General features: G+C 41.9%; 1 protein-coding gene across 1 annotated transcript in view; it reads right to left on the reverse strand.

The window, feature by feature from the left end:
- The window catches only part of rras2 (RAS related 2), a 30,039-nt gene extending 12,296 nt beyond the window's left edge, over nucleotides 1-17,743 (reverse strand). Inside the window, exon 1 of the mRNA XM_069697596.1 lies at nucleotides 17,299-17,743. Coding sequence (XP_069553697.1) covers nucleotides 17,299-17,400 — 102 coding nt within the window. The 5' untranslated portion in view covers nucleotides 17,401-17,743. The remainder of the gene's footprint in view (nucleotides 1-17,298) is intronic.
- Between the last annotated feature and the right edge of the window lie 1,103 nt (nucleotides 17,744-18,846).

Raw genomic sequence — 18,846 nt, forward strand, 5'->3', positions numbered from 1 at the left:
GTGTTTAGCCGTGTTTATGACATCATATAGAAATATATGTAGTGTTCATCGTGTGAGGCAATGCAAATTACAAAATAATGACCCCCAAATAACAATGCGACCCTATAATTGGTCCGGGTGATCGGGGACTGTTATTGCCGACGGACAGGTGTCGGTATGTGACTGCAGACCACATTAGGCTACATTATTTCCTTTCTTTTATCTCGCCGCGTACGCATCACTTTGATTTATTTTGTCAGAGAGAGACATATATACGTATAATGTCCCGCTGGGCAGCAACTTAAACAACTTTTTTTTGGAAGTGTTGTGAACGCAGCACGCTGGGACGGATGTCCGCGTTTGCCTGATAGAAACGAGGCAGCCAGCCAGGCACGGAAGAAAACTCTCCATGGCAACGCTGCTGTAACTTTCACTCATTGAGAAATGTTGCTCTGCTTGCATCAAGCCCGGTCGATGTCCTGCCCCCGAGATCCAAATACCCACCGTGATTGGTAGGTTCGTTCAGCTCCGCACACAACACTGGAAAGTGCCATTCATATAAAACTCGCGGGCCGCACTAACATTAAACTTTCATAGTAAGGTTTGGGCAATTGGCCCGCGTGCCGCGAGTTTGAGACCCCTGCTCTTGAGCGTGCAAAGATTTTGTTCCTAAATAAGAAAACATTGGTGAATGTTTGACTTCATAAAAACTGCATAAGTGTGTTTTAAGAAGAAATTTCTTCTTAAGAACAGTTGGTGAATGAGGCCCAATAACCTTTGACTCCCAACGTTTAATCAGTTCACCCTTGGGACCAATTGAATGTTTGAGACAAATTTAAAGAAATTCCCTCGAGGTGATATATCGTGATCACAAATATCAGATGTACGGCTGTGATGTCACCTGCAAGACTTTATCACAGGTACATACCAAGGAGGCATACAGATTTCTACACACATTTCCATGAAAACATTGGACAGCTGTCATGAGGAGACAAAAACTCTATTCTTAACATGTGACTAAATGTCCTCCAGTCAGAGAGTTCGTCAAACTGCAACCGCTGCGTTTTCACCAGAGATGTTCTTCAGACGTAAATTATAGTATTTAAATAAGAGGCAACTTGCAGTATAACAACTTGTATAACTCCTTTGCATGGAGCAAGGAATGACACTAAAAAAACAAAAACAACCTCGAGGTCAACTTCACAATCTATAGGCCAGTGCTGACATGTCCACCACACGGGTGTGTGTATCTGTGAGCTGTAAAACCAGGATAATTCACTTCTTTGGATTTTCACCTTCACTTACAAGCAGTCAAAGTCAAATTAAGGTTAATTTAATGTCAACTATCAAACCATGGTGTCTGAACTTTACTATCTGAACGACCATCAGTACAGTGGGTACATAAACAAACTGCACGAAACTAAACTGAAAACAATGAGAGAAAAACCCAAAAGCCAGTAGGTCCAAGCTGCCGTACAGTTTAGATGTTGGTGGCAAGGTGGGTCAGGCTACACTCAGCTCCAGTCAGCACTGCAGGAAGGAAACTCCACCTCTGCAGCAGGCAGCTGGCCCGGCCGAGCCTTCGGGTGGTGCTGATGTCACAGATGACATGTTCCCCCACCACGCCCACCGACCAGAGTCCAGACCTGTCACTCAGTTCCCCTCCAGCACTCCAGCTATACATCCCAGACACAGAAACACAGAATACACAAACACACACACACACACACACACACACACACACACACACACACACACACACACACACACACACACACACACACACACACACACAGTGTATGCACGCTCACACCGGGAAAACATTAGAAGCCATTTTTTGCCGTCAATAAAAAGCCGTCTCAGCGGCAGTAGAGATTTCTTTTCTGCTGCTCGGGCGACAGAATGTCTCCTGGGCTGAAACCACACAAAGAAGAAAGTTAAAGGACGAGACAACTAATGAATAAAGAACAATTTCTGTTTCAGTTATTATTTGACTCTATTAACTGTTTGGTTTATAAAATGCGAGGAAATACTGAAGAATGGCCTTCACAATTTCACAAAGTCCAATTTCGGTAATACTTAAACTGCTTATTTTGTCCACCATCTAAAGAAAATAAAACAAAACGTAAACGAGTAAAGCAACAAATCCCCACATTTGACCGGCTGGAAGGAAATGTTTTTGCGTGATAAAAGACTTAAGGTCCCCTATTGCGAGATTTCAGTCTGAGACTCCAGTTTCAGCTTAGAGGTCCTTTCCATAAAGTTGTCAGATAATTATATCAAGAATCGGAGCTTGTCAATGCTAAAAACAAGCATGGTGCAACTGCCCGTGTCGACCTGCTGCAACGCACTCGCTTAATACTGGAGCAATTCCAAAAATGGTTGTCCACATTAATCACTTAGAACCAAAGTTCCCTTTAAATGCATGAACAATTATCAAAATTGTTCAGCTGCTTCTGTGATTTCTGTGGGTTAACAAATCCTTTCAAAGCTACAAGAGACACAGAAATATGTTTTGCAAAATTCTTTATTCTGCTCGACTTTGCAATGCTATGAATAAAAACACATTCCCATCAGCGATGCATTTAAAGATGAATAAGACCGAACCAATCTTTTTGCCACATATGCCACGAAAATAGCATCAAATCAGTGTGTAGGTGTATTTGTCCTGAAAACCACCTCACCGTTTAACATTAGAATCAAATACCAAAGTACCTTGTCGGGTTTCCACTCCATAACAAGCTATGAAATCCTTAGTGGTAGCACCGCTGTTTGCCAGCCTCAAGGAAAGCAAGAATGGGTGATATGTGTAGGCGTGTAATCAACATCATGCTTGCACTATGCACCCACTTCCTCGCCACACCAACAGCTTTACTAACACTAAATATAGATCCTTTTCCATCTCTGACAGTTATCACACGTGTTTGTTTAGAGCCACCTCTTTCACTTTTAACCAATATACCGTCATTATCTACACAGAACGCAAAACCACTGATTCAGCACCAATAACGATAAAAGTGAGATTTACACTGCAAAAAAATAAAAGACCTTCATTAGCAAACACACACTGGACCAACACAGATGAGGGTAAATAGTGTGCCTGCCTCCCAGACGGCTATAATGAGAGACAATGCTGAGCTAAAACAAATAGTCATCAACACAGTTGGGAGTTAATTACCTTCTGCATATGGCCCAATGCCCAATGAAAATTCACAGACCTTGACTTGAAAATCATCAGCCATGGTTAGTCTTTAATTAAAGAAAAATGTATGAATACCATTAAATTGTGTTATTCTAGGAAAAACTCTGTCAGCATCTGCAGATTCATAATATTCCCCAACCTCCTCATTTCCCACACAACACACCACAATATGTTCCCCTACAGCTGATACATGCAAGATATATACATAGAAAAGATTATCTCCTGTCAAGCAACAAGCAAAACAGGATTGGCTTCTTGTGACCCTAAAGCTGTCACTCAAACTCACTTGTTTTGCTCACACTGTGAACAAACAAAAAGAACATTTCTCTGAATGGAAAAGGAGGTGTGAAAAACGTTTCGTGTGTTTTTCACGCATGTTTCAAAATGAACTGCAGGTGCAACAAATGCTCTCATACGAGTGGAATTGTGTTTGTCACCACAATTTGAATCAATGAAACTACTTTTCAGACTGCAGGATATGTGACAATTGAATCAAAAAATGTTTGTCCCTAAAAAGCTCTGATATGCTATCATTCTCTTCCACTGAGTGTTCAGCTTCACCAAACTGACCTTCGCTCTTAGTTTTGCTGACAGAGCGAATACAAACTGCTACAAAGACGAAGACATCAGCACCAAGAAGCCGGACAGGAGTGGCCAGCACACGCGGAGGCGGTGGGCGGGGTTGCCCTCCAGCTCCAACTGACAGATGAAACATGCCATTTGTAAGACTTGTTCAGTGGGCCAGAGACTAGTGCAGCAATTTCAATTACGGACTCAAACTCCATGCCAGACAGACCGGAGCCTGCCAAGTCGCACCCTCGGCTAGACAGCAGCAGAATGTGACAGGCTGTGTTGATCCATTTCCATTTCTGATAGCACATCATACACTGACTCATACATGCAAATAGTTCAAAATGGTAATCAATATGTCAGGAGTTTCACTCAAGATTAGCAGATATTCATACAAGTTCAAATTTGTTGTTAAAATATCATCTAAATCAACTGAAGTCTACAATAATCTGTGTCTAGGTCAAACTTTTATTGCACTGTGCACCAAAACAGTGTAGTAAATGGGGCAGTGACCCAAGAAAAATGAAATTTGACTTGGGGCATCTATGTAACACTTCCTGTCCCTCAGCCCGTGCAAGTTTAACCTTTGTGGAACCTCTGGGGCCGGACTATGAGCAGCTGTCCGGACTTAAATAGCCACCATCAGGGTTTAATGTTAAACAGATGCAAGTGGAGACCAGTTCCTTTGCATCTTTACCCTGCCTCTCCTCCTCCGCTGTCACCTCTCTTCTTGTGCTTCATGAGGTTTCGTACAAGTGAGACAGGAATTTGTGTGAGGAGCATTGATTTGGTGCTTAAATTGAGAAATAGGCGATGAAATGAGACAGAATTAAGGGTTGTTGTTTTTTGTTTTTTTGGGGGGGGGGATACTGTAGACAACATGGAGAAGGAGAGCCAGAGAAACAGAGGGGGAGGGAAAGGCATTGACTTCCTGTGGAAACACCCACTTTTCCCATGAGCTCATACAACTAGAAAGGTCACTTATTCAATACCTAATACACATGAAGAGAAAGAAAGCACACAATGTGTCCAGTGCCTTAAAGGGCCACTGGGGACCATTGTGTTCTAGCTGGGAAAGCTTTAAGACAGGACACACTGCTGCAGAGATTTGTTTGAAAATAGCAAAAAACTTGTAAAAGTCGTACGCCGCCGCTGTAAAGCTGAAAAGGCGGCCATAGTTAACACTTTCATTGAATGTTTACAGTTAGAGTGCAGTCTGGGTATAGCACCAACCTTTGGCTCCATGCCAAATTAAATGAACCCATGCACATCACTCCTACAAGCTCTCTTCCTCCTAATGCGCAACTGATCAATAGCCTTTTTCTTTAATCACTAGCCAGTCCTTAAATGCCAGCAGACAAGTGAAACACTGCCCCGCCAGACAAACCCTTGGCATAACGCTGACATCCATCCAGCACCATGACCTCACTGGAAATTAAGATCCTGCCACTCTAAAGCCAAAGGACAAGAGTAGTAACAGAAATGATGGCCTAAACTATAAAACATAAAGTAGTTGACAATACATATGGAAGATCTTTCATCTGGTCTTGCTGATCAATGAGGGAAAATCCTGTTAATCCTGGACTTTCAGATAATCAGGAGGCATACGCCAGCTCCTCATTTACTTTTTGATAACCATTTGTATGGACAGCTATGCGACCTCTTGTGGACTGATTCCTACAGATCACATCTAATTGTATAGTCTCCTTAACATTTTAAAATTGAAAGAGCTTACATGCATTCTATTACTGTTGAAACAAATGTTCTTCTTTTTTGGGCGATGTTTGGACTTTGGGCCATCGTTTTGATTGGTCACTACATGGCTTGGGCGCACAGCGGCATCATCCTAACGATAAGTTACAATCAGACTAAAAGGATCCGGTGATCAAACAGGTTGTTAAAAAATAATTCGGACACTTATTTTAAAGTGACAATGAATTGGAACCTGTAAATTGGAAGTGTTAAGGTTGCAACTTATAAAGTAATATATGCAACTGCATACCAATTATAGAGACTAAGACGATACACGGCAAAAATAACCCACAAATCTTCACATTTAAGAAGCCTTAATAACAGTTTTGACATTTATGCTCAAAAAATTACTAAAAGGATAAATAAATGTCAATAAACTACTGAATTGACAAATCGTTTTAGCAAGAAATGTTCAACACTGCTGCACCTGGTTTGACTTCCCTAGACTAAGAATGGATTTACATACATACATGCAGTTTTTTAAATTCAATTGGAAGATTGTAAGGAATATTTCTGCTGTGTTTACCATTTCATTTTTGGATTGTTGTTTGTTTACAACCTGTCTTTGTTGTGCTGCTTGCCCTGTTGGTCTCTGCTTTTTAGATGTTACCACGTTACACGATACTTGTGGTTAAGCTGAAGTGACAGTAGTAATAGCATAACTATTCATAACTTTATAAATGTATTGTACGATATATATTATTTTGGAAATAAATCATTAACTTAATTTAAGTTGCCATTAATCAAGCACCACTGAATGGTACTTGTCTTTATAAGAACTACAGTATATTGGACATATTGATGGAATTTGATAAAACTAGATGGAATATGCTGCTGAATGGCTCAGCTAGCACTCGAGCCTGTTGGGGATAGCACTCATGCAGAGAATAAAGCGCAGGATAAATATCCCACCAAGTAGGCCAACTCATGGTGCAGTCAACCCCCTGCTCCCCTCTAACCTCTCTGGCATTAAGACTTCAATCACACTGTTAAATATCAATGTGTGCTGGACTCTGAACACTTTTGAACCCGCTCAAAGGTGCAGAATCAAAGAGCTGCCATTTAAAGGCCTTTTCCACCAGGTCACTGGGCTCAAAGCTGCCTATTTGCTCTATAGTGGCCACACTACAAGCTGCTTCTTTATCTCCATTTCAGGACTTCGAGTTGAATTTATAAGTGCCGACCTGCTTAAATAGTTCAGAATCTCACAAACTGATTAAACACAGCATAACAAAGATGTTGGAGCATCACTAATGTTCCCTTCCCTGCAAAAGCGCTGCCCCTAAGTCCAGACATTGATGGGTTTTCAGTGCAGTTTTCTCCAAGGCTTTTGGTTGTTTTGCTGGAAGGAATAGAAAATAAAGACTTATTTGGAAAAGAGTCGCTCTGTAAGAAGACACGGTGAGTCCCCCTGACTGCATTTTGCTCTGGTGAATGTTCATCAATGCCTTCTATTATGGCGGTGGGAAAATCAAGGCCCACGTGATGTCGTTTCAAAATCGAGAAATTGAGTGGAAAAGATGTAAATATACGAGGATGCATGATGTGAGGTGCTGTCAGAACTGTTAGTAATGTAGTAATTATGATTAAAATATAAACCAGATACGGTAAAGTCGACCCAGAAAGTTAATCGCCACGCTAACGTTTAAAACAAAAGCTCGGACAGTATTGTGTTTGCATATGTTCTCGAGTTCATTCTGGGATTTATTCAATTCTCCTTCCTCTGCTTGTCTTTGTGCAGAAGCAACAGTGCACATGCTCTCATCCACAAAGCAGCACTGTGACGACTGAGAGGACACCAGCTACTGCAGTGGCTGTGTGGACAGAGAAACTACTGTGTGACTTTCAAAAACCCACACAAAGTCATTCAACAGAGTGTGGCTCACAGTCTATGGTTTTCGGGAAACCCGTATGACTGACCAGATAATGGGATGCTGATCAGCTCTGAAAACAAAGAACGGTCAGTGAATCCAAGGAGTTTGTTTACCAGTTAGGAGATCAATCATTCATAGCTAAACACAAAGCCCCATAACTGACACCGCCACAAACATGTTTCTACTGCGACCTATTTAAAATGATCAGTTCTCTCATAAACACTTCTGAAGAGATTTAACTGCACATCACCGACAGAGATGTATTCATCCTCTCCCCTTCTCTCCTCCAGCACAACTGCTGAGTGTGTGTTTCTGCACTACTGTACTCTCCTGCAGACTATAATTCTTGACGTGGGGTGATCTGTCAAAGGAAATGGGGCCACTCACTGGCACCATGTCAGACACAACAGCATTAATGTTGTGTGCTTTTAAACCCGCAGTGCTATAATACAGGCAGCAGAAATGTTATGACTTCAGCAGGCAGCTCCTCATAAATAAGTCCTAATGGACACCATCTTCTCTTCTCCCACTGATGGTTCCTCCCTGCCTGTCTTGGCACCATCACCACCAGGGCAGAATCAAGAATCACGTATGTCACAGTAACAATTGTTTGTAAGAAGCAGGGCTGCGGCCCTGTGTTGGACTGGTGATCTGTCCAGGGTGTTACCCTGCCTTCGCCCAATGTGAGCCGAGATACGCTCCAGCCCCCCCGTGACCCTGTTCAGGATAAAGTGGGAATAGATGATGAATGGATGGATGGATGGAAGCAGCTCTTCATCTGGTATTTGTTGAGGAAGAGACTCGCACTTGCTTTGATGCAGATTGTGATTTTAACAGATTAATAGTGTTGCCTTAATAAGAAGGAGAATATCTCTCGACCAAAATGCCAAGGGATATCGCTCCTGCATGTTAGCGGTTTGGTAGTCAGTGACAGGAGTAGATGAGGAGTCACTTCACCAAGCTATTAGAATTTAAAAGCATAAGGGTGAATTTTGGTGTGCCACTTGGTGGTGAGGCTGGGCCTTTGTACACCCCCTTCACCAAAGCACCAAATAAATATGTTGTGAGGAAATAATGTCAGTAACTTCTCCAGCAGAGACACTTCATTGCCAAATTGCTGTTCTGGAGGCTTGTGTTGGCCCAACACTTTTTAAGTTGCACCTTGTGACAATTCAAAAGTCAAAACCATTATTAGCATCATTAAAATCAAAAATAGCCATCCAGTTTGTGAACAAAGTGAATGTGTTTTGGTTGTGCAGGGGCCTGAGCTCCACATGCATTATTATTATATTATGTAGACAGGCCTGGCTGGGAGAGGACAATGTTTTGGTTAGACATACCAAACACACTTTTCAGGCAGCTGTTGACTTAGTGTGCACTGCCGTGTGCCAATTTAAAATTCTACATCGGGTCAGCCGACACCAACTGGTGCTGTGGACAGAGTCACATACAGTTGCTGTGTGTGTTAGATCAGTGTCACGCAACAGCTGCATCACTGACTCAACCAAACTCTAAAATTCCTGAGTGGATCAACACATATACCTGATGCTTACTAAACAGCGTTTCTGGTTCAGATCTGGTGTCCTATCAGTGGCAGAGAGAGACTCAGAGGCTCATTTGTTGACCATTGCCATCAGCACATTTGGACAGTGAGTTGTGCTTTACGGTCACCTGTTGGGGGGGTTGTCTCATTCCATGCCTCACCTCCCCCTGATGGACAGCAGGTGCCCCACAGGCTTCTAGACACTGTCTGCATGAGACGTGCCAAATGTCCACCAGCTGCCTAGCAGGCAGTTCAGGGCCCGGCATCGGCGACAAAAACAAGACGTATAAAAGGAACCATTCATAGTGCTCTATTGACTGCATGCATGAAATATGTGTCCTCTTCATGTGGCAAACTACAAAAGGTAGAATTATCTTAAGTAACAGCGCAGACAATGTCCAAAAAGGGTCAACCCACATCCAACTCTGTATACTATAAATAATCAACATTACCGTCAGTAGTATGCTTAATAAAAATAGGCTTATCGTAAAGAGATGTACATATATTTGGAATGTTAAACGTTAGAAGGTGGGGAGAGTGGTTTGCTAAAATAAGCAGCAAGCATGTCATTTTCCCAGAGCCTGAGTTGTTGTTATACGACTCTGAGATGCGAGACCCGATACTGTGACCAGTTATTCTGAAACAGACAGATGTGTGAATACAGAACAATAGCCAAAAACAACGCAGAGGAACCCGCTGTCCTCGCTGTCTGTCTGACTACGTGAGGCAGTGACCGGAAACAAGGAGAGATATCGCAGGTGAATATAGGATGTTTTTCTGAATCTATCGGGAGAGAAAACGCTACACGTTCAAAATATATATAGCTATATATAACAATACATTTAAGAAAATACAAAAAATTAATTTCATTTATTAGTAAAAATAAAAAGCTGAAGTTCCCAAATATGGAAATATCCTTTAAATGCAAGCAAGTAATTCATTAAATACAATCTAGAATGTAGAAGAAAAAAAAACAGATCAACAATCAAATGAACAAAATCAGAATAAAATCAGATATTCTTTCAGTTCTGTGCTATTTTCAAAATACTGTTAATCACTGCACAATAAAAACAAATTATGAACAAATATATAAATTTGTATACAGAAGTGACTTATTTAGTCAACAGTGGTCATTTAACATCTTCACTGTGCACTGCATATGTTTAATCAGCATGTAGAATATTTTTTAATGTGTTGTTCTCTGTAACCGCGACTGGCTGGTATATTGGTAATCACTCGCTGTTGTCATCGCCTCCTTCCTGTTATTAGTTCAAAACTTTATCAGTGCTACTTTTCTTTAAAGTTAGATAACATGATATTGTATTTCCTGACTATTGCTCGCAATGGAACAGGTACACTGTATATAGAGTAAAATCTGAACCAACTAAGACTGAGCTTAGCACTTTACTGTCGTAGTGGAAATATATAGGCTTAAACTATATGCATGATCTCATGACTAATAAAAGACAATACACATGTTTCATATCTGCATCCGCTGGAAAATTGACAAGTCGGCTCACACGGCATCAAGACTGCCCAAGAAAGACAATTGTGCCATCAATGATTTTTGTCAGTCACTTTTTTATTAAAACGGAACTCTTTGTTCGTTTCTTAATAAGTGATATTCATTCGTTTAGTTCTCTGTTGGTGCTGCTGCAAATAGACAGACAGAAGGAGGCAGATCATAGATAAAAGATCACACCTTCACTTCCAACAAACAACTTCGCCGAGCAGAGATGTTTTAGAAAAATTCATCAGAAACTGGTTTCTATACCAACTGATGACTAACACCACAGAGCTCACAACAGCTTTTCCATCTAATCACACGAAAAATTGTTTTGACATCCATCCATCCATCCATTATCTATACCCGCTTTATGCTGAACAGGGTCACGGGGGGGGGGGGGGGGGGGGGGGGCGGCTATCCCAGCTCACTTTGGGCGAAGTTTTGACATAAGCCTTACAAACGATAGTACTTCTCTCTCTCGGGCACTTCTTAAATGGCTCTTACATAGATTTATTTAATAACCGTGGCATTCAAGGCTCAATATGAGTCAGAGTGTGACTGGGTGAGCTGGGTGGATGAATTGTGATGATTACTGGCATTTCTCTTGACTTACGAAGGCGATCACATGTTCACCCCTGAGATAAGAGTTCTTCTTTCTCCGAATAATGAAATTACTAGGTAAACAGTCATTGACGTACCGTAACTCTTCAATAACAATGAGTGATGGCATTAAAGTTTAGAAAAACAAAAACAGAGAACTAATTTAGAGCAAACAAATATGATCACCAATATACAGAAGAATCCTGCAGAATGAGGAAGCAGCCTTACAAAGGGAGGTGAGCGATGTCCATTGTTCAGGTGTAAGTGTACACAGTAAGTGTGCCACGTTTAGTCAACATGTGTAATCAGGTAACGTCTGCCCCTATAAATATTAACTGACAATGGATCTTCAGGACTATTATTCTGACTATAAAGCACAGGTACAACATAGAAACTCAGAATGGATTTAAACACAAACATATAGAATAATCCGGTCGGGCCTCATGCTGTAATATATGTCTTTGTTGAGCTTTTGCAGATTAAGAGCGGTCGTCCTCTGTGGATAGTCATTAGTTTCTCATTAGGTCGGAGCGAAGAGGACGACCTGCTGGTCTCTTGAGCTTTCCCAGATGGGTGGGAGTGCCCTCAGATCCTGAACTCCCTTTTGCATGAACATTCCTATGGTGTGCTGCAAGGCATTTGGCCAGATCCAAGTAAATTACCTCAGCAACATAATTGTGTTTAACCACAGCTTTAAAAAAGACTAAAAAGAAAAAGCCTCACTAGTGGCCCTCAGCGCTGCAATATTCATCACAGGCTAAAGGACGAAGAGCAAGTGGACAGATGATGTTTCCAGCTTTAAAACACCACAGGTGCTCTTCACATGACACTCATCATGTAACAGTGTGGGGAAGTGACTACTCTGATGTCCATCTATCTGGTTTCAAACTTTTTCCACTATTTTAATGTACAAAACATTTTGTTTTAATTGAAAGACGATACTACAGGTGCCATAAACTGCCACAGACCTCAGAAACCTGACCTGTTCAATAACAGAAAAAAATAATCACGTGTCAAGTTCTGCATGCTGTGAAAGCCACAAGGCCTACTGAGTTCATATCCGAGTGTTCACACAAAACTGCATTTAGAAATACATGTATTCATGTTCTCCGAAGTCAGTTGTGAAGATATATAAGTAAGTCTGAACATTTGCATGGCGACAAAGAGAAACAAGCAGTAAAAGAAAGAGAGCTACGGTGCAGAATACAAAATGACTTCTCTTTAAATGTTTTCTTATCGCAGTTGCAGCCCTTTCAGAAACAACAATGGACAAACTTGCAAGTCCATTTTAATGGGTCAACGCACGTTATCCGACTCCTTTCATGACCCGGGCACATCTGATAGTGTTTTGGTATGACAAGGAGAACAAGGGTTTCTGTATATATAGCAATAGTGTACTGTGAATATTAAGTTACTTTACAATCACTAAACACTTTCTACAAGCCTGAACATGTGCAGCCCTCTTCAATTTTGCTCCTATGAATTGATTGGCCGCGCTACCTGTAACATTAACTTTTAATAAGGACTCCAAAAAAAAAAAAAAATTTACAGACTACATGTAGGTGGAACTTGGCTTCAACATCTCACCAGAAATAAAACACATCGTGGTGCTACGCTCTGTGTCTGCAGACTATTGTTTAAAATCTTACTGACTCACAACAACATGAAACAGGTACTGATGTTAGTGTAGCACTGGCACCTTATAAGTAAACCGACTCTTAAAAATGCAATCAGAATGACAACAACTCATCGTTAAATGACTAAGAGTACGTTCCTTTTAAGATATGATACTCACCCTGCATGCTGTTTATCGGGATGTGCAGAACATAAATATCTTTATTTCACTTTGTGCATGCTCATATTGTTACTGTAATGGCAGATTCACAGCAAAAAGACTAAAAAAAAAAAAAGAAGTAAATAGTAGATGTAGACAAATTGTTCACAACAAAAATTGTGTGTGTTAATCACTGGAAACAACTTTAAAAGGGGCCACTTTTTTTTTTTTGTGAAAAATGTCTCCTAATTTTAACTTTGTGGTAAGAAAGCCTGTTGTGAAAACCAATGAAGGGCTTATTTTACTCTCTTTGTGGCAGTGCTCTGTGTGAAAAATCAACAGGTGACCCTCCTGCAGAGCTAAATGAACAATGTACTGACGCACACACACACACGCGCGCGCACACATGAACACACACACACACGCACACGCGCACACGCACACACACACACACACACACACACACACACACACACACACACACACACACACACACACACACACACACCCACACCCTACACTGAAAGAGAGTTTACTGTCATACGGTTCAGTCTTCCCACACAAAGAAAGAAAAGACATGAACTCCCTTAAAGGATAAACAGCAGTCAGAGTATAAATGGAATTGTTTGCAGTCAGCAGTATGGCATGTGACAGATCACTGAGCCAGAAACAAAGCTACAAAAGTGCCTGCATCCAAAAATGGGCTGAGAGTGTGCAGCAATACATATAACCGAATTTACATACTAAAACACACATTTATGAAAGCATCGCCGCAAAAACTTTGTCTCACCGCAGGCGGTCGTTTCTGAGAAACGCACGAAACAGCACCCTCCATATTTCCCTTTCACTCAAACCCTGCTATCATACCGTTCCTCTACATGCCACGCAACGAGCGGCTGTCTTTATAATCCATGTTTATTCTGCCAAACTGCTACTTTTGGCAACACCACTCCCAAATGGCCTCATATCTATCAAAGCCACGCTAGTAAATATGTGAGATATGTGTAAAGTGGGCATATAGGAGGGAAAGAGGGAGATCACTTGTGTGCTGTCGCTGTGAATCCAGCTGAGGTCTACAAAAATCCTCAACTGATCTGCCCGGACTTGATCAGTCAGGATATTTTGCTCTCGTGCATGAATCTCCACTGCCGAGGGCTGACACTATACTAATATTAGCAAGTATGTGAGCAAGCAGCACCACGTTTTTCAGCCAGCAATCAGATCGGTCCAACGTCTCATTACAGAGTCGATTCATGGCAGCAGCTTCTTAGGTTACGCCGAGTCAATCGAGCAGGTTTCTGATATGCCATTATTTCTGGAATAAAAACGAACCTTCCGGACGCACACGCCACCCCACATGCAGTCCTCACATGGCTGATGTGAGTCATGTTTTCCGTTACTTGGGATGCTTCCTCCCTCACAGGCGTCACATTAAGCAACGCACTGTGTCCAACAACTTTTGTCAGATGACTCAATGTTATGTCATCCCAACGCTATTTCAACTGCTTGGCATTAGGGTGGCCAGCAGCTCCGGGGACCTGCCACTCTGTTATTCCTACGACATCATCTTTATCTTCTAACTCCCTAAAATTCCTGCTTCAGCAGTCCACTTTTTTTTTTTTTTGCCTTAGATTCTGCTAAGAAGTCTCAAGATCACCCGTAGGGATCCAACCTCAAGACTCTTAAGAAATGACCGAATCAAGTTAACTTCTTTGGTCGTATCTTTCCTGATCTGAATCTGAACTTTATTTTGGCATTAGTGCCAAAGCTCGGGTATCATATCAACTCCAGTATTAAAATATTTCAAACGACACAAGATTCAATTGTGCTTCATAAAATGGTTCTAGTGAAAGGCCCTTACGAGTAGCCGATTTTAAATGGTAACTGACAGAGTATCAGATGATGATAAAGTGTCTCACTATTAAGGTTGATGGAAATATTCATATTGGATAACACATATATATATATATATCATATTCATAACAAATAAAAGCAAATACAGTTTGTGGGAAAAGTGTTGTGAGAACATTTATCAGGGGCCAAACCCACCAAAGAAAAGTTTTAGAGCTACAGACAGACCTTTAAAGTCTGGTCTAAACTGGGAAATGCATTACTTATGGCATGTGTAAAAACAATGACACTGCAATTATTCTTCATGACATTTTCATCTACTACTTCAACTTCATGTTTTTGGCAAAACACACATAACACTAAATCTAACACACACACACACACACACACACACACACACACACACACACACACACACACACACACACACACACACACACACACACACACACACACACACACACACACACACACACACACTTCCAGTGATTCAGGAAGCAGGTCATGTTTTTCCATACAAAACTAGGAGGTCCTACGAGCAGCAGCAGTAGAGTGACTTCCTTTTGCCAAGGGTCCAAATTCCACATGGCCCATGACCATTAACCCACCCAGGCTCACTCAGACCCCCCACACCTCACAGCACTCAGCATATAAGTTCTGGGGAAAGCCTCGACTTCACAACCAGCTGTTAGGTCTTTTCCCCTGGCAGGCCACTTTCTACAAACTTCTGAAGAGTGTGTCGGTTCTCCTCCCGCTAACAGCATCTGATTTCTTTCACGTTCACGGCACCAGATGTGCCAGCCGCCGGTGGTGAAAAACATGAGAGAAAATGAACTTTGGGGTTTTCTGGATGCAAAATACATACAAAGTGGACATTCCAGCAAAATCCCCTCTGATACTCACTAGTGTTTGGTTTCTAAATTAAATCTATGGCAGGAGCACAATGTGAACTCACTCACCCAGCAGAAATAAAACATTGTAGTTAATTCAAGAATGAGCTTGTAAATGTATTGATCTTTGCTGCATTTGTCAATTATTCTAGCAGAAGACTCTACAAACTCCTTAGTGGACAATTTAATGCTAAATCTCTGTTAAACGGACTCCAGCGCGCTGTTTGAACAATCTTTGCAATCTGAAGAGCAGATATCGAGTATGATCTTGTACAGTATCTTCGAACTCCAACATGTCTGAGTTGATTCTTGCCAATTATAACAACAATGTGATTTTCCACTACAAATGATAACCTTTACATAATAGCATTATCACAGTGTCATTACCAATAGCACATTATATCCAGTGAAATGTCTTCCCTGTGTGTGTGTGTGTGTGTGTGTGTGTGTGTGTGTGTGTGTGTGTGTGTGTGTGTGTGTGTGTGTGTGTGTGTGTGTGTGTGTGTGTGTGTGTGTGTGTTTTCAGCTTTAAATGCTCCCCCACTTCAGGTCAGTGGGCTATGGCAAAAATCTGTGCCGCAGCTATCTGATCCCTTTTTACTTGGTATGCACTTAATGAGCTTTTTGAACCCTCATTAGACTCAACCCCCTCCCACCACCACCCTCCAAGCTCACACACACTCACAAGTTCTTCACTCCCCCCACCCCCACCCTCCTCCCTCCCCCCCACTCTGAAACATGTGCTGGCCCACTATTGTCTGACAGTGTGGAGACATGCAGCTGCCTGCAGTCTCATCTCCTGGAAGCCAGAGCCAGCATCATCAGTAACACTGACACCAGAGGGGGAATACACAAGGCAAAGGGCAAAGTTTGTCATCTTGTCATCTCTTTTGTACGGAGTGTGTGTGTGTGTGTGGGGGGGGGAACAGGGGATCGACTGGGAGTTAAACTGTTTACATGCCTTTTATATGCGACACATACATTTTACATTGGTGTGCTGGTTTGTCCTTGGTTAGTGGGAGGACTTGGAATGAGGTTATAAGCAGCAGCAGCAGCAGCAACAGCAGCTTAGTGAAAGTCTACATCCCAACACAAAAGTTAATCATCTTTCAATGGACATTTTGTGCTGCTGCTTATTTTACAGCCACTCAACCCAAAGGGATTTTCTGTGGTGTAGTTCACCTCCAATCAGAACAGCTAAACTGAATTGAGAGGATATAGTACTCCAATGATAATCTCACAGACTAATGTGATTTTTGTGCAACTTTTGTCCACACTTCTACACACACACACTTGTCTTTTGCACGCTTCTACCTCATGTCGGAAGCTGTCTGCCCTGGTAGGCCATAATAGACTCCATCTGAGAGTCAGCATGGACTCTAAATCCGCTACTATACTTTGCAGACTAACTTAATATAATAGGCAAACTCAGGAGCTCCTGCAGACCCACTTTCTTTTCTCTCTCGACTCGCGGCTAGAAGCTGCAAAGTGGAAGTGGTTCTCTCGGAAATGGTTTAAAGTGACAGCGGTCTTTCCTCGTTTCAATCCTCCCATCTCCTCCTAAAATCTCCGAACAGCCTCGGTAAATAGTTGTAGGCCTCGGCAAAGTGTTGAAGAAAACAGACCCCGGTATGCGTTTGCGGGGTTCCCGTGTCTGGCCTCCCCTCCTCCTCTTTCGCCGTGTTTTCGGAAAGAAATCAAAGCATCGGAGGGAAGGTTGTTTTTTTTGTTTTTGTTTTTTTTTACCGCTACTGACCTGGATAAACTGGATAGTCAGGGCCGACTTCCCGACACCACCGCCTCCGACCACGACCAGCCGATACTTCTCCTGCACCGAGCCGTCCTTCCAGCCAGCCATCGAGGACACTTCGCTGCGCTCGCCGCCGCTCGCCGCCGCCGCTGCCGAAACACCAGTGAGGAGCAGCGAACACCCAATTTTCCTCCCGTAAACTGAACACAGGCCCTGCGGTGGAGACACCGGAGCGCAGGCAGGAGGGAGAGCCTAGTTATGTGGCGAAATGACTCGTCGGTGTAGTCCGTTTTGTGCACGAATAGAGAGAGAGAGAGAGAGCGAGAGAGAGAGAGAGAGAGAGAGAGACGAGGTTCGCGGAGCTACGGCCGCCTGTCCATACGGCTGACGGTGTTCGAGCCTCGACAACACTGCGCTGTTCAAGAGCCGATAGTCGGAGTCATCAGCCAGGCCAGTACTAATGTCTGGCGCTAGGGGCCCTTCTACAGGCGGTTGACTGCCTCGACAATCCCTCAACACACACACACACACACACACACACACACACACACGCGCGCACACACACACACACACACACACACACACGCGCGCGCGCGCGCGCACACACACACACACAGCCCTAACCCACCCTGCAGCCCTGTGCTGAGACTAACATCGTGCTCCCCATGCAGTCACATTCCTGCCCTCAAACACACTCCACAGTGTCTCCTGCTCACTGTCATTACGCAGTGATAATAAACTTGTCCTGCAGTGATCATCATTAAAAACTCCCAGCTATATAAACTGTATTTTCTTTAGCCTAGCTAGTCTTTCTTTCTATAAAAAAAAAAAAAAATAGTAATTCATTGTAATATTTCCTGATTTGTTAAGCCACACTTTTCCATTGCTCATTTTAATAACCACAAATGTATCCAACACATTGTAAAAACATCTGGCCTATAATATATAGACTATTCTTGCATTAAAAAAAAAAAAAAAAAAAAAAAAAATTCTACATCAAGTCGTCCCCATTAATTATGGTCAAAACTGTGAATCTGCCTCCTTCAGTCATTTGAAATATTTGCATAAATGCTCAGAAAGTTACATTTACTCACTGAAATGAATTAACTGTCAGATTTAGTGATTTGACTTTAGTGACGCCCAGTATGTTGATAATTAATCTGTACAATAAAGTGGGCAAATAAAGCAATACAAATACAATAAAGACGGTTCTAAAATTATACACAACTCGCTGTTGGTCACTCTCAGCTACTTATTTACCTTGTTGATAAACAACTAAGTAAATTTACTCAAGTACTGTAGTTACTGTACGTAAAATTTTTAAGGTACTTAGTATTTCCATTTGATGCTATATACTTCTACTCTAAGAAGGAAATATAATAATTTCTACTCACTAATAATTTCTTACACACTATACTTATATAACACTTTTATTTACTTTACAGATGAAGCTTTGACACAATGAATAACATGAAAAGCTATTAAAATACAATGCACTGTTAAAGATTAAAGCAGCAATTTAAAGCCTGTTTGCCTTTTTACATGGTTTAATTT

Source organism: Brachyistius frenatus, unplaced genomic scaffold, assembly GCF_029030835.1.
Source record: "Brachyistius frenatus isolate BFR_SWC_R1_liver_20210118 unplaced genomic scaffold, ASM2903083v1 Contig_24, whole genome shotgun sequence".
In the NCBI taxonomy this organism is placed as follows: Eukaryota; Metazoa; Chordata; class Actinopteri; family Embiotocidae; genus Brachyistius; species Brachyistius frenatus.